This window comes from Kwoniella newhampshirensis, chromosome 4 (genome assembly GCF_039105145.1).
Source record: "Kwoniella newhampshirensis strain CBS 13917 chromosome 4, whole genome shotgun sequence".
Taxonomy (NCBI): Eukaryota; Fungi; Basidiomycota; class Tremellomycetes; order Tremellales; family Cryptococcaceae; genus Kwoniella; species Kwoniella newhampshirensis.
The window spans coordinates 282,052-294,315 of record NC_089958.1 but is presented as its reverse complement, the minus strand read 5'-3'; the positions used below and the strand labels follow the sequence as shown (position 1 = coordinate 294,315).

The following is a 12,264-nucleotide window of genomic DNA, read 5'->3' as shown; positions in this document are numbered from 1 at the left end:
TATCAATCAACAGTCGATCTTGGCACAGATGAGATACACAGCTTCAGGTGTTACATGTCAAACAGAGTGGGGGCACATCTACAACGAAGCTGGCTCATGTGACACAGCGCCTCGTTTCGAGACTCAGATCACCCGTTGTAGGCGCGTACTTTGCTTCCTTGGCTTTGGCCTTGAAGAACACGCAAAGGACATCAGTGAGGACCATCGACCGCCACGCAGGGACTTACCATTGTAACCAGATCGCAAAGTCGTGACTCACGCTCCACTAGCCTCCTTTCCTCGTCTTCGACCAAGCGCTTCACCATCCTCATCTGTTGCTGTCGGGCTTGGTCATTGGAAGTACGTATCGAAGGCGAGGGGAGTTTGGCCAGAGTTCCAATATCTTTAGGGTCAAAGGAGGAAAGGATCCGCAAAGCTCGATCGATCTGCGCTCGGTCGAGAGTCGACATCGCTGTGGAGTTTTCTGGAGCTGTCGTTTCATCTGGCCGTGTCGAAGCCGTCACGGGCGACGGTTCCTCCCTTTTGGTGGGGCTGGCGACAAACACGGGAGGAGTTGAATGCTTGTGTTCCTCTTGATGTGCATCTCTTTTCTCTCCTCCTCCAACATCATTGACGACGCTGGAAACGCCATTCAGCCTTCTGAGTGCCCCTGTTGGAGTGCCGTCCAGTCCGTCATCGCCAATCTCTCTCACCGCTTCAAGGCTCGGAGGCCCCAGGTCCACGACGGAGCTCGCTCTTCGATGGGGTTTACTGGTGATACGCTTTCCGGTGAGCGATACCGAATGACGAAGCGCTGCAGATGTTTGTGGTTTAGGCTTTGGAAGTGGGGTGGCTGAAGTAATAATCGTAGTGGTGATGGGAGGTGGATGTAGACCGTGGTTTTCCTGTGCGGTCTTATCAGCTCAATTTGAGGGAAGTCATCATCATGTTTGCGCTTACTCGCCAGTTTGATCCGTGGTTCGAGCTGATGAAGCTTTCAAGCATCTGAAATCCATTGTCAGCCTGGACATATCTTATATACAGGTAAGATCACTCTGGTGTATTGTCGCATTCGATCAAGCTCTGCAAGCTTGTGTTCGTTGTCCCTACAGATTTCCATCGCTTCAGCAATTAGGCACTCTATGGCGAGATCGAAAGCGTTCAACTTTTGTGTCTGTCCCAACAGATCCTCGACGGTGGAAAGCTCCTTCGCCATCCCTTCCACTTGAGGACCGGTGTTCTGCTCAATGTATGACTCGAGCTCTGCATTCCTCGCTCGCAACTGCAAAAAAGTGGTTTGTTCAGCGTATCTCCTCATGTCAATAAGCCTTTTCGGAAACATACAGAGTTTGTGGTCTTCTGCAGAACTTCATTGATCCTTGTAAGAGCATCGTTGCTGTGCTGCTGCTCTCGAAGAATGATCTTGAGAGATGCGCACTGAATACAACATCGCTTAGTACCAGCACCAGCTCAAACCATGAAACACGTACATCCTCATTTCCTCCATCTTGAGAGGATTTTTCAAGGAGGAAACCAAGAGGTGTGTTGAGGTATGCTGAGGATCGTGTGGCTGAGATGGAAGAAGGGGTTGCCGAGTTCCTGTTGCCGCGCGAGATTGAGCCAGCACGATAGAGGGAAGACGACATTTCGGAACAGGGTGTTGTGGTATGATGCTTGAGCATGAAAGAAGGAGATGACATTCTTGTGAAGCTGGGACCTATCGGTCGGCGATGAAGGAAGATCGTCTTAGCTGTCTGTGAGGTGCAAAAGGTGCTGTCGATTTGTCAATTGTGTATCGTTTCCAAGACAGCCTTGACAGTAGATGATCACTCAACGATGCCAACAAAGCGGGGGTCCTCGGAAAGACAGGCGCGAGGAATCGCCACTCTTCCCGAATCGAGTACGTGGCATTTTTTTACATATCTTTGGTACAAGATCCCAAGTGGTTATCAATCTTCCTCCACTCTACTTGATCCACGAGCAACACCTTGTTTTTCTGCTCAATTACGACCCTCGATCCTGTCTGCGTCCGAAACATTCACGTCAACGCACCATCGGAAATGGGAAACGACCAATCCCGCGGTTCTGCAGGGGACAACAAGGCCGAAGATGACAGACCGCCAGACTACTATCAGCTCTTAGAGGTCGACGAGGATGCTACGGGGGAGGAAATCAAGGTGTGTCGTCGAAACAGGTGCTCATGGTCAGCTACGTGGCTGACAGAGACCATGTAGAAAGCCTACAGGAAGAGAGCGCTATCGGAACATCCGGACAAGAACCCGCATCGCATCGAGGAGGCCACGAAGATATTTGCGGATCTACAGCAGGCCTACGAGGTGAATTGGCCGAACCTGTGCCATTTAAAGTAGCGCTAGCTGACATGCAACACTGATTATCAGATTCTGAGCGATCCTAACGTGAGCAGCGATCGTTCGGGGCCTATCTGTTGACTGACGATACCTTCAAGGAACGAGCATTCTACGATAATCATCGTAATGCCCCTATAGCAGCTACAGATGATGACCTCTTCGACCATGTCCGCACGGGAGATGCGGCGACCAACGACCCCAAGTCGAAGCTGAACAGACGGCGCCATGGTGACCCCGGTGTTAGACTGGAGCAGTTGATGCGTTTCTTCGACCCCAAGATCGCTCGGAAGCTGGACGATTCGAATGAAGTGAGCTCGTTTTCGTTGAAACCTGACGGTGACATTTCTCACTGCTTCTTACCTCAGGGATTTTTCTCTGTATATCGAACCCTTTTCGCCCTCCTCGCATCTGACGAAACGCTTCACACCCCTCCCGACCATACTCCCCTCTCTTATCCTTCCTTTGGCGATTCCCAAACACCATATGCTCCTCCACCAGGCTTGACGCGGGCTCAGAAGGACGCACAAATTTGGGCGAGGGATTTCTATGCGGTGTGGGGTGAGTTCGTCACAGAGAAGAAGTTCGAATGGGTGGGGAAATGGGATACAGAGCGAGGGGAGGAAAGAATGGTACGGAGATTGATGGAGAAGGAGAACAAGAAGATACGGGACGATTATCGCAAGGAGTATATGGACACTGTACGAGTGAGTTGAGAAAGAGTGGAGAATAAGTGCGTAATAGCTCACGTCAATGTATAGCAATTGGTGTCTTTCATCCAGCATCGAGATCCCAGGTATAAAGCTCACCAAGCAAAAGTAGCTCAAGAGCGTGCCGCAGCTAAACTCACGAAGGGAGTTTCGGGCACATCCACACCCGGTCCACAGGCTGCGACTGGTATAGATTCCGAGGCAGCCCGACTACGACACGAAGAACGTCTTCGAGCTGCCGCGGAGTATGAAGAACAATCATGGCAGAAGCTGGGTGGTCGGTTGTCAGATGAGGATGAGGATGAGGATGCAGAGCAAGAAGAGGATGACCAAGGAGACGGGACAGGCGTGAGACTGGACGATGGGCAAGGCGGGGAAATCTTTGAGTGTGTAGCTTGCGGGAAGACTTTCGCCAGTGAAGCAAGTTGGACAAATCACGAGAGAAGTAAGAAGCATAAGCAAGCGGTCTATCGGTGAGTTGCACTCAGTAACGTCTGGACTTCTGGCCAGAATTGACGTCTGCATATATCCAGACTGAAGAAGGAGATGATGGCAGAGGAAAAGTTGATGGGTCTCTCTCAACCTGCCTCGGATGATGACAACGGAGGAGAGGACCAGGATAACGATCAGGCCGAGGATCCCAAAGGCGACAGTCAAGATCATGGGGTCCAAGATACAGATGAAGTGGCGGCGCTTGAGGCGGATCTAGTGGATCTCGCTCTTGAAGAGAGTGAAGACGCAACCTTCGCGAGCAAGAAGTAAGCTATTTCAACCTTCATCATCGAGATTCTAGATCATATTGATGGCGAGTGTAGGTCGAAGAAGAAGCAGAAGACAGTTCGACAAGTGCCAACACCGAGCTTGCCTTCAGGTGAAGCGCATGTTGAGACACCGTCGGAGGAACCAGAAAAGGAAGCAGCGGATATCGATGCTGCGGACAGTGACATCGACCGACCTGGCGAAGAAGGTGGTAAGCCACCGGATCTGTCAAAGCGCGATAAGAGGCGTGCGAAGGAGGCTCGTAAGAAGGCAGAGGAGGATGAACGAAAATCAGCACTCAAAGAGGCTCGAAAACCGGCCAAGAAGGGTTCGAAGCCTCTTGATACTCTGCCTCAACAGGAGGAAAAGCTAAAGAAAGGGAAACATGACGATGGATTCGTGACACCAAAACAAAAAGGCAAGAGTGCAACCAAGGGCGGCAAGGGGGCAAAAGGAAAGCCGGCCGTCGAAAAGGTGAACGATTTCAGCGATGAAAAGGTGGAAAAGATGCTGGAAAGCTTAAAGGAGAAGCGAGAAAAGATGCTTGAGAAATGGAATGGATCATGGGACAGTGAGCTCATTGCTGTAATGTGTGATAACAGATTTGACGAGACTTGCAGGTTTAATAGCGACACTCGGAAGTCTTCTAGGCGGAAACGAACGGTCGATCTTATGCTTAGGAATAGGCAAGCCATTTTCGGATAGAACGGCACAGATCCAGCTTGCTCTTCTGTTAGAGCTGGCACTAAGCCTGCGGGTGAGCTGATCATCTAGCTCATAGACAACTATGCACGCTGATCTGGGGCCGTAAAGTGCGAGCAATCGAAGATTGAGGTTTATGACCCGGTTTTTGATGACGGCGACAAGAAATTGCTTTCTTTTCTCGGTGTCACAATACTGGACGATAATCTGGTCAGTCTGTTTGGCTGTGAAGTTCGGCTGTCGATCATCTCAAGCTGACGAAAGGTTGTAGCTGGGAAAATATCCCTTGCAATCCGACAGAGCCTACCTGTTATATCTCCCCCACGCTCCACGACAGCTGTACGAGTCTCTACTGTTGGCCAACTTCTCCCCCACGCTTGGTAAAAAACCAGGCAAAGTATTGCTAGGGAATGATTTGGCTGATTATGTGCCTGGTTTCGTGAGAATCGACGAGAGGAAGGATGGTGTTGACAATGATAGTGCAGAAGGAGATGGCGGTTTTGTCAAGCCTAAGAAGAAGCGAAAGGGTAAAGGAGAGCAGGGAAGGCAATCCAAGGATGGTGTATTACAGCGCTTAGGTGAGTTGTACTGCACGACTGCACCGGTGGGATCGCTTGGCTGACGAGTGTCATCGATAGTCCCGCACATGTCTGTCCTGCCGTTCAACGAAGCGTTGCCCGAAACCAACTTGCCAGGATTCGCCAGGGCCTTCTTGTCGCTCACTTTCCAATGGTTGGAAGCTGAGAGAGTGCATAGAGTGGATTGGGAGAAGGACTTACCGGAGATAGAGTGGGGAGAGGATGGAGAAGTAATACGGTGATCTGTGACAGTACCCTCAAGGTCCGATACCCTGCATGCATATACCCAGGATTTCTTAAAGAAAGATCATCTCTTGGACAAAGATGCTGCATCGTGAAGAGATGAGAGAATAAGTTTACCAGTCGCCGCATTGCTCCCCGCGGGGCAACTCAGATCTCGTCAACAAGATACTCGATCATCGAAGCAGGCTCTCTCTGGCTTTTCTGCTTTTTCAGTTTTCCTATTCTATTCCGGGCTTGCGACGACATCAACATTCAGTCCATTGCATTACCCTCCTTCTTCTAGACAACAAAGACATGCGTTCACCTTGTACATAGGTCCTCCTGCTACCACAGCTGTGTGCGCTCCCTTGTCTTTGTCGTTGACAGTAGATTCAACACCCAATTCTTGTGATTTTGCAGCAACAAACGACCTGTCATGCCTTTTCAGACTTCACCTACCGTCCGCATTGGTCCTGCGATCAATATCATCACCCCACCAGCATCTCCTCACCCTTCTCAACAGTCTTCCGCCCATCCACAAGAGCTGCCTTCGCCCGTAGCTTCATCCTCATCAAACGTGATAGGTACGGGGGATTCGGATGAAACTCGAGCGGGATCGCCCAAAATCGACAAACAGTCAAAGACGCGAGGGAAAGGAAACGTCAAGATTGACGGAAACGGCGGAGCTGGGAAAAGACATAAGAAAACAGCGTCGTTCGCTCTCACGGTGGAAGATAAAGCTCAAGGTGAGAAAGATGGGCGGAGAGAAGGGCAGGGGAAAAGTTGGATGGGAAGGACGGTCTTGTTGACTAGGCTGAGAGCGAGGAGGATGGTCGGACATAGATGGTTTTCGTGGATAGGACCAAAGCTGACTTATGCGGGACTGAGACCTGTCATACGAGGTTATGTCGCTGTAAGTCTGCCTGGACTTGCTCTCAGAAGCCGAGAAAGATGAATTGACAGAAGATACCGGAGCCAGTCATGGTTTGGCTTGGTACTGCTTATGATCGTACCGGTTGAAAGAGCGATGGGATACGCCGCTTGTGAGTGGATGATGTCAAAGATAGGGTGCTATCAACTTACTTTTGTCGACCCAGTCTTCGTCCTGGTGACTGGCTTCATGCTACCACCGGTTCAGCCTGTCGTGCAGACACTCGAAATCTATCTCAACCTATTCTTCTTCAACGGCCTCGCTTGGGCATGGGTCGCTCTTGGAGTTTTCATAGCAGGCCGTACCCGAGTCCCGACAGATCCCGCAAGGATCGCTGCTGCCGAAGCCAAGTATAGGTATCTAGAAGCCATGGATCCTACTACGTATCGGCAACGAATTTTATATGATGGGACTTACTTGCAAGCGAAGCCAGCCATAGTGTTGGCTGTCTTCCTTGCAGCCGGCACAGGCGCTGCTCTCTGGTGGAAGTTGAGGACCCAGCCGAGTCCGGCAACCTTTCCGCTAGTCCTGTCCTGCATTCTGATCGATATAGTGGGTATCAGTTGCGACCTCTCTGTGTGGGTCCGTTGGCTGACCATGAGTGGTTTAGGGGCTCACCACCGCCGCCTTTTATCCGTATGACTTTTATACCTCGGGCCTCCTTTTCTTCCTCCCGATGTCAATACAAGCGGGAATAGGTGTCTTGGCGTCGCTTCTCATATTCCCGGAATCAGTCGGCCATTCATTCCAGTCGAAGTTCCCGGGTATCCTCAGTCCACTTGCTGCTGCGATGAAATCGATAGAGCTGCTCTTCCAAGAGGCGGAACAATCCGAAAGTCAACAAGAAGGCGACTTTTTATCGACAGAGCCTGTCGAGAGCGACATTCACACAAACAAGCTCAACGACTGGGCTGAAAGGAGCAAAGACATCAGAAGACAGTTACTGGTGTCTCTTGCGGGCCTACCTCCTCTACGAGCGCAGCAGCACTATCTCAGCGTTGATTTCAGCTACAGTCGATTGTCAGGTGAGGATCTGAGATATCTGTTCGATCGACTGGCCATCGTACAAGCTCGATCTGGTGGGATGGCCTTCTTCTTCGACGTCATCATCACCAATGCGAAGCATTCGCATCTTGACTCTTCAGCGTGGTCGGTTCGGCAGATCGTTGAGTCACGTCCGGCTTCAAGAGCCGCTTCTATCCGAAACGAAGCGATGGACGACAGTAGAGCTAGTATGGAAGATCTGCATGGGAACGAGACTCCTCCACACCATCATCACGAGCTTCACGACCACCACGATCCTGACGACCAATACGGCCACGGGGATGATGATGGTACGGAAGGCTCTTCTCACGATCGAAGCGTATACTTTGGGTCCAAACGACTGCATTTTGCAGGTTTCCGCAAGAGGAGTGGGTCGCCTCGCGGTTCACCGCATGGACTGCTTAGAGATCACAGAGGGAGTCATCTGTCGCTCCTAGATAGTCTTAGGAAAACTCAACAGCCTGTGGGCGTGTACGAGAGTACCAGATATATGGACGTTGAACGGAGCTTCGCCCTGTAAGTAAGATTGAGGCAGAATGACACCGGCTGAGTTTCAATCTGACGACCATTCCTTAGTGACACAGAACACGTGCTTGCTCAACTTGACATCCTCGCTCGGGGTTGTCTGCCAGTTATCAGAGCATGCGAGGCTGCCTTGTCCGCCGCAACGGGCTGGATTCTGAACGTCAATAGCGATCGGAAACTGTTCTCTCTGCATCACAAGTCGAAAGGAACAACCCCACTGACTGATGGCGCGTCGACGACTGAGAAGAACGGTGCTCAGAGGAGGAAGCTGGAAGAAGTTGTGGGAAATCTGCAGAGTGCGTTGGACGACTTCTGTATAGCAAGACTCGAAATCATCAAGCCTTATCGACATCTGTTTGATCCTGCGCATCCGGCAGACGAGGAGGCGCACGGCAAGGTAAAAGCTACATTGAGATCCTAGACACATCCAAGCTGATCAGTCCCGATAGATGCATTTCCGAAGCTTATTCCAAAACTTTGTCGCTCAATACCACCTGGTGAGTGATATTTTGGTGTTGTGATTGCCGTGCTTATATATTTCTCCAGATTGAATTCACCGAATCGCTTCTGAAGCTCTTGAGGTTGATGGAGGAGTTTGACCGAACTCGTCAGAAGCGTCGATTCTGGTATCCTGATTTCGCATCCATGCTACTTCACGTCCGACAATCGCATAAGGACAAACATTTGACTGATGGCGATGACGGGCATGACAATGATGGTAGGTGATTGCTCAGAATAAATGCAACATATGACGTCTTCCTGACCAATCCATAGCTGCATTCGAGATAAATGAAGAAGACAACGTCCTTGGCGAAGCCAAGAAGCGGAATCCCGAGTATAAGCCATTCGACAGCCCGGTTCTCAACCTCGTCTCCCGGCTCGCCAAAGGACTGGAGATTTTCAGCAGCAGGAGCTTCATGTATGCTATCAAGGCGGCTATCTTGGGAGCTCTGACCAGTCTACCAAATTTCATCGCGTAAATGGATACGCAACGTCCGGACGTGGAACGTTGTCACTGACTTGGATACAGCTCATCAGCTTCGTTCTACTACTTCAACCGAGGTATCTGGTGCACTATCATGTGAGTCGGTTCATCCCTTGAATACCTGTTACTAACCCTGTATCGCTTCGCTCTAGGGCCCAGCTCAGTGAGTGGAAAGCAAGGGGTTCCGCAAAGTCAATCGCTGACCGTCAATGACAGCCCTGGCTGTTTTTTCGGTGAGGGCTTGCATCGACTTGTTGCTTGCATTTACTGACGCCGGCCATAGGGTGATACAACATCAGCTTGGCTGGGAAGAGTAGTGGCTTCCTTTTGGGGTTGTCTGCTGGGTATGGTCGCGTGGTATGTGAATCGCCAGGTTTTGAGGGCAAGCGCTGAAGGATCTAACAGGTACATCGGCTGTGGCTCTGGTCAGGGCAACCCAGTAGGTCGAAGACGATTCGGTGAACCACAATGGTTATCAGAAACTGACCTGCGCTCAGTACGGCCTCGCTGCCGTGTGCGCCGTGACTTTCCCCATGGCTATCTTCTTCAGAGTTCATTTTCCGGGACCGGTCTTGACCGCTGTCATGACTCCTGTCACTTTCGGGCTGGTCATTGGTGAGTGGGAACATTGATAGACACCATATGTGCTGATGTTTTTTCTTGGCAGGATATGTAAGCGAATGGAATCATGCATGCCGGATTTCATCGCTGATGATTGTGTAGTCGTACTTCAATGGAAGCATTGGCCCTCTGACCTACGCACAGTGGGGCTGGGATGTTGCCTGGCGCCGATTCGTCTGTGTCATGATTGGTATCACGGCGGCCTGGCTGTTCTCGTACAGTGAGTACAGCTTCGCTTTGTCCATAGCCTTTCTGACCCAATACTGCAGTTCCACCGGTGTATTCTGCCAAACGGGCAATTCGATACTCGTACGCGCAGACCATCAATTCCGCTGGTGTCATCTTGTGCGCGGTTCTGTCGCGTGCAAACGATCCTCATCACCATCTGAAGGAAGACGACAGTATTAGACAACAGTTGATCACTTGGCGATCCAAGCTGAATAAGGTTTGTTCGTTCTGTTTACGCATTGCCTCACGATGCTGACAGTGATCGATAGCTTGGGGCTCGACATGCCAATGCAACTTACGAGTACTCTCTTCGGGGTCAATGGCCAGAGGAGCGATATAGGGCAAGTCGGACTGGAAAGAGAAAAAAAAGAGAGACTAAGCTGACCGGCCTCCTGTAGGCCCTCCTTGACACGCTTCAAGACACTCTGTCACTCTTATCGCAGCTCAACCACGTTGTCACTCAACTGGATAGGCCATGGCGTAAGGCCTTGATGGACAGGACACGTCTGTCAGATCCTATGTTCTTGGGTGATGTGTTGTCCGTCTTGAGTATGTGCTCGACCGCATTACGTGCAGGCACAGCGTTGCCGCAAATCACACCGAGTCCTTTGGTAGCGAGATTCGTAAGTGAGACCGGTGCGAGCTTGAGGTCAGCACTGAGCAGTGATCACAGAGGATGGGAAAGACCAAGGGTTTGGATCTACCGCATGATCCCACGGATCAGCATGGGGAGCTGCCAAGCTTGGTGACAGTAGATGGTGAGCTGTGCTTGTTCTTTCCTGATACCTTCTGTTGGAGACGCTGACGCAGTCTGCGAGACAGTCCTTGAGTCGGACAACTACATGCGGTACGCTTTGGGCATTACAACGACATTCTCGCTCGTCGCCCGACTCGATAGGATCGTGGTGATATGTAAAACGTACGTTGTTCCTGTTTCATGCATTCGTTCAGGCATTGGGACGAGATTGCTGATGGCAGAGTACAGTCTGTTGGGAGAGAATTTCCATATCTCAGGATTGCACTTGGACCAGACCAGGGTGTAAATTGGGATCGGTTGTCGCAAAACGGGATCCTGGTAGAGGTTCGAACATGTATGTTGTTGTATCAGCCATCATTAGATAAGGGACGGAATGTATCCATCACGTATCTGCAAGGCCATCATAAGCATCCCCTAAGATCTTAAATTTCGGCATCGATGGACTGACTGATTGCATACGTTTTGTGATTCGGGTTTGGCCTGACAAAGGTCGCCGCCGAGTGGAGGATCTCCAGCCGCCGATCCGACTTGCTGAAACGTCCTTCGCGGTCCTTTTCGCCCAACTGGACCACATTGAGCTGGATGAAAGTCTAGTACACGACTCTGCCCCCACAATGTCCATCCCACCCGCTCTGCAACCCGTCAGATCACTGACCTTTGATCTCATGGGCACATGTGCAGACTACACCACATCCCTCCTCGTCCTCCTCACCTCGCCCGGATCCTCGCTCCCATCTTCGGTGGATCCGAGAGAACTGATCAAAGCATGGAGATCAGGCTTCTTCGATACGATCTTCGAACTGCATGCGAGGGGAGAGGAGAAGAGCGTCGATGAGGTGCATAGGATCGTACTGGACCGGATACTGGCGCAAAGAGGGGTGGAGGAGGATGTGGTGGGGAGAGCAGAGAGGGAGAAGTTGGTTATGGGATGGCATGACCAGACAGGTGAATCACCTACTTCTGCTCTTATTTCCCTACCAACAAGTCCGGTATGCAAAGACTGATACATGGAATTTGACCTCGTGCTGGATCGTCTCTTGTCTTGTAGCATGGCCAGATGCTGTTCAAGGAATCCAACGCTTGAGAACGAAATACGACTGGTGAGAGATCTTCTCTCGAAAAAAACCATCCAGCCTGATAATCCGGTCGACCTCCCGTTTCCGCTGTCGGACAGTCTGCATTCTCTGTTCTAAGACAAGGCGATAGTATCGAGAGAGTCGGAATGACCCTAGCTGACAACCAGGCAACTCAGTGTCGTGGTAGCCAACGGAACGACTCGACTTCAGCTGGATATCGTCTCTTCCTCTCGACTACCCTTCCACGCCCTGTTCTCTTCTCAGCTCATAGGACATACAAAGGTACGTCTCCCTCCATCTCGCGGGCCGTCTCCAATTCCCTCTTCGCTGGACCTCTCACAAAACGCTAAACTGATACGCACACCGCATCAGCCCGATCCGAAAATGTATTGCCGATCTATGGAATTGCTCCGACGTGAACCGGCGCAGGTCGCCATGGTCGCGGCTCACGCTTATGACTTGCGCGCTGCGAAGGCAGTGTGAGTCATCATTCATGTAAAACTCGTACCGCTACGGGCTGAAACTGAGTCGTCTCGTTCTCGCAGTGGCATGCGAACGATATATATACAACGAGATACGGAAGATCCAGATGAAGATATGGCATTGATCCAATCGGAAGTAGACCTGTTCGTTGACGGACGGACTTCCGCAGGAATTAAGGGAGGCCTGTCGCAACTAGCAAGCATCCTAGGTGTATAAGTCTAGAGAGGTATCGTCAATCGTGCATCTCGTACGATGTGTCTTTCGCGGCCGAAGCAGGTCACTAGATAGATTGTTGACG

The 12,264-nt window shown here is 51.0% G+C and overlaps 4 protein-coding genes across 4 annotated transcripts; 3 read left to right on the top strand and 1 right to left on the bottom strand.

Moving 5' to 3' along the window:
* Positions 1 to 94: 94 nt before the first annotated feature.
* On the bottom strand, positions 95 to 1,679 carry IAR55_002107 (uncharacterized protein; the record flags this gene model as incomplete). Its single annotated transcript, XM_066945224.1, has 7 exons — positions 95 to 169; positions 228 to 884; positions 940 to 984; positions 1,034 to 1,085; positions 1,146 to 1,261; positions 1,324 to 1,416; positions 1,470 to 1,679. 7 exons carry the CDS (start codon positions 1,677 to 1,679, stop codon positions 95 to 97), a joined length of 1,248 nt encoding a protein of 415 aa, XP_066803913.1.
* A 360-nt stretch (positions 1,680 to 2,039) lies between these two features.
* Positions 2,040 to 5,336, top strand: IAR55_002106 (uncharacterized protein; the record flags this gene model as incomplete). The annotated part of the gene is made up of 12 exons (XM_066945223.1): positions 2,040 to 2,156; positions 2,214 to 2,315; positions 2,379 to 2,396; positions 2,447 to 2,656; positions 2,714 to 3,052; positions 3,107 to 3,528; positions 3,589 to 3,813; positions 3,871 to 4,385; positions 4,435 to 4,571; positions 4,628 to 4,726; positions 4,788 to 5,094; positions 5,155 to 5,336. 12 exons carry the CDS (start codon positions 2,040 to 2,042, stop codon positions 5,334 to 5,336), a joined length of 2,673 nt encoding a protein of 890 aa, XP_066803912.1.
* A 416-nt stretch (positions 5,337 to 5,752) lies between these two features.
* On the top strand, positions 5,753 to 10,693 carry IAR55_002105 (uncharacterized protein; the record flags this gene model as incomplete). The annotated part of the gene is made up of 21 exons (XM_066945222.1): positions 5,753 to 6,229; positions 6,296 to 6,359; positions 6,414 to 6,799; positions 6,858 to 7,807; positions 7,868 to 8,213; positions 8,266 to 8,313; positions 8,363 to 8,534; positions 8,591 to 8,792; positions 8,847 to 8,897; positions 8,954 to 8,964; positions 9,018 to 9,034; positions 9,085 to 9,158; positions 9,207 to 9,240; positions 9,299 to 9,409; positions 9,525 to 9,642; positions 9,692 to 9,867; positions 9,920 to 9,991; positions 10,049 to 10,273; positions 10,324 to 10,408; positions 10,473 to 10,569; positions 10,636 to 10,693. The coding sequence occupies 21 exons, from the start codon at positions 5,753 to 5,755 to the stop codon at positions 10,691 to 10,693; spliced, it is 3,774 nt and encodes a 1,257-aa protein (XP_066803911.1).
* Positions 10,694 to 11,021: 328 nt separating this feature from the next.
* Positions 11,022 to 12,182, top strand: IAR55_002104 (haloacid dehalogenase, type II; the record flags this gene model as incomplete). The annotated part of the gene is made up of 5 exons (XM_066945221.1): positions 11,022 to 11,352; positions 11,456 to 11,507; positions 11,660 to 11,765; positions 11,856 to 11,962; positions 12,029 to 12,182. 5 exons carry the CDS (start codon positions 11,022 to 11,024, stop codon positions 12,180 to 12,182), a joined length of 750 nt encoding a protein of 249 aa, XP_066803910.1.
* Positions 12,183 to 12,264: the final 82 nt, after the last annotated feature.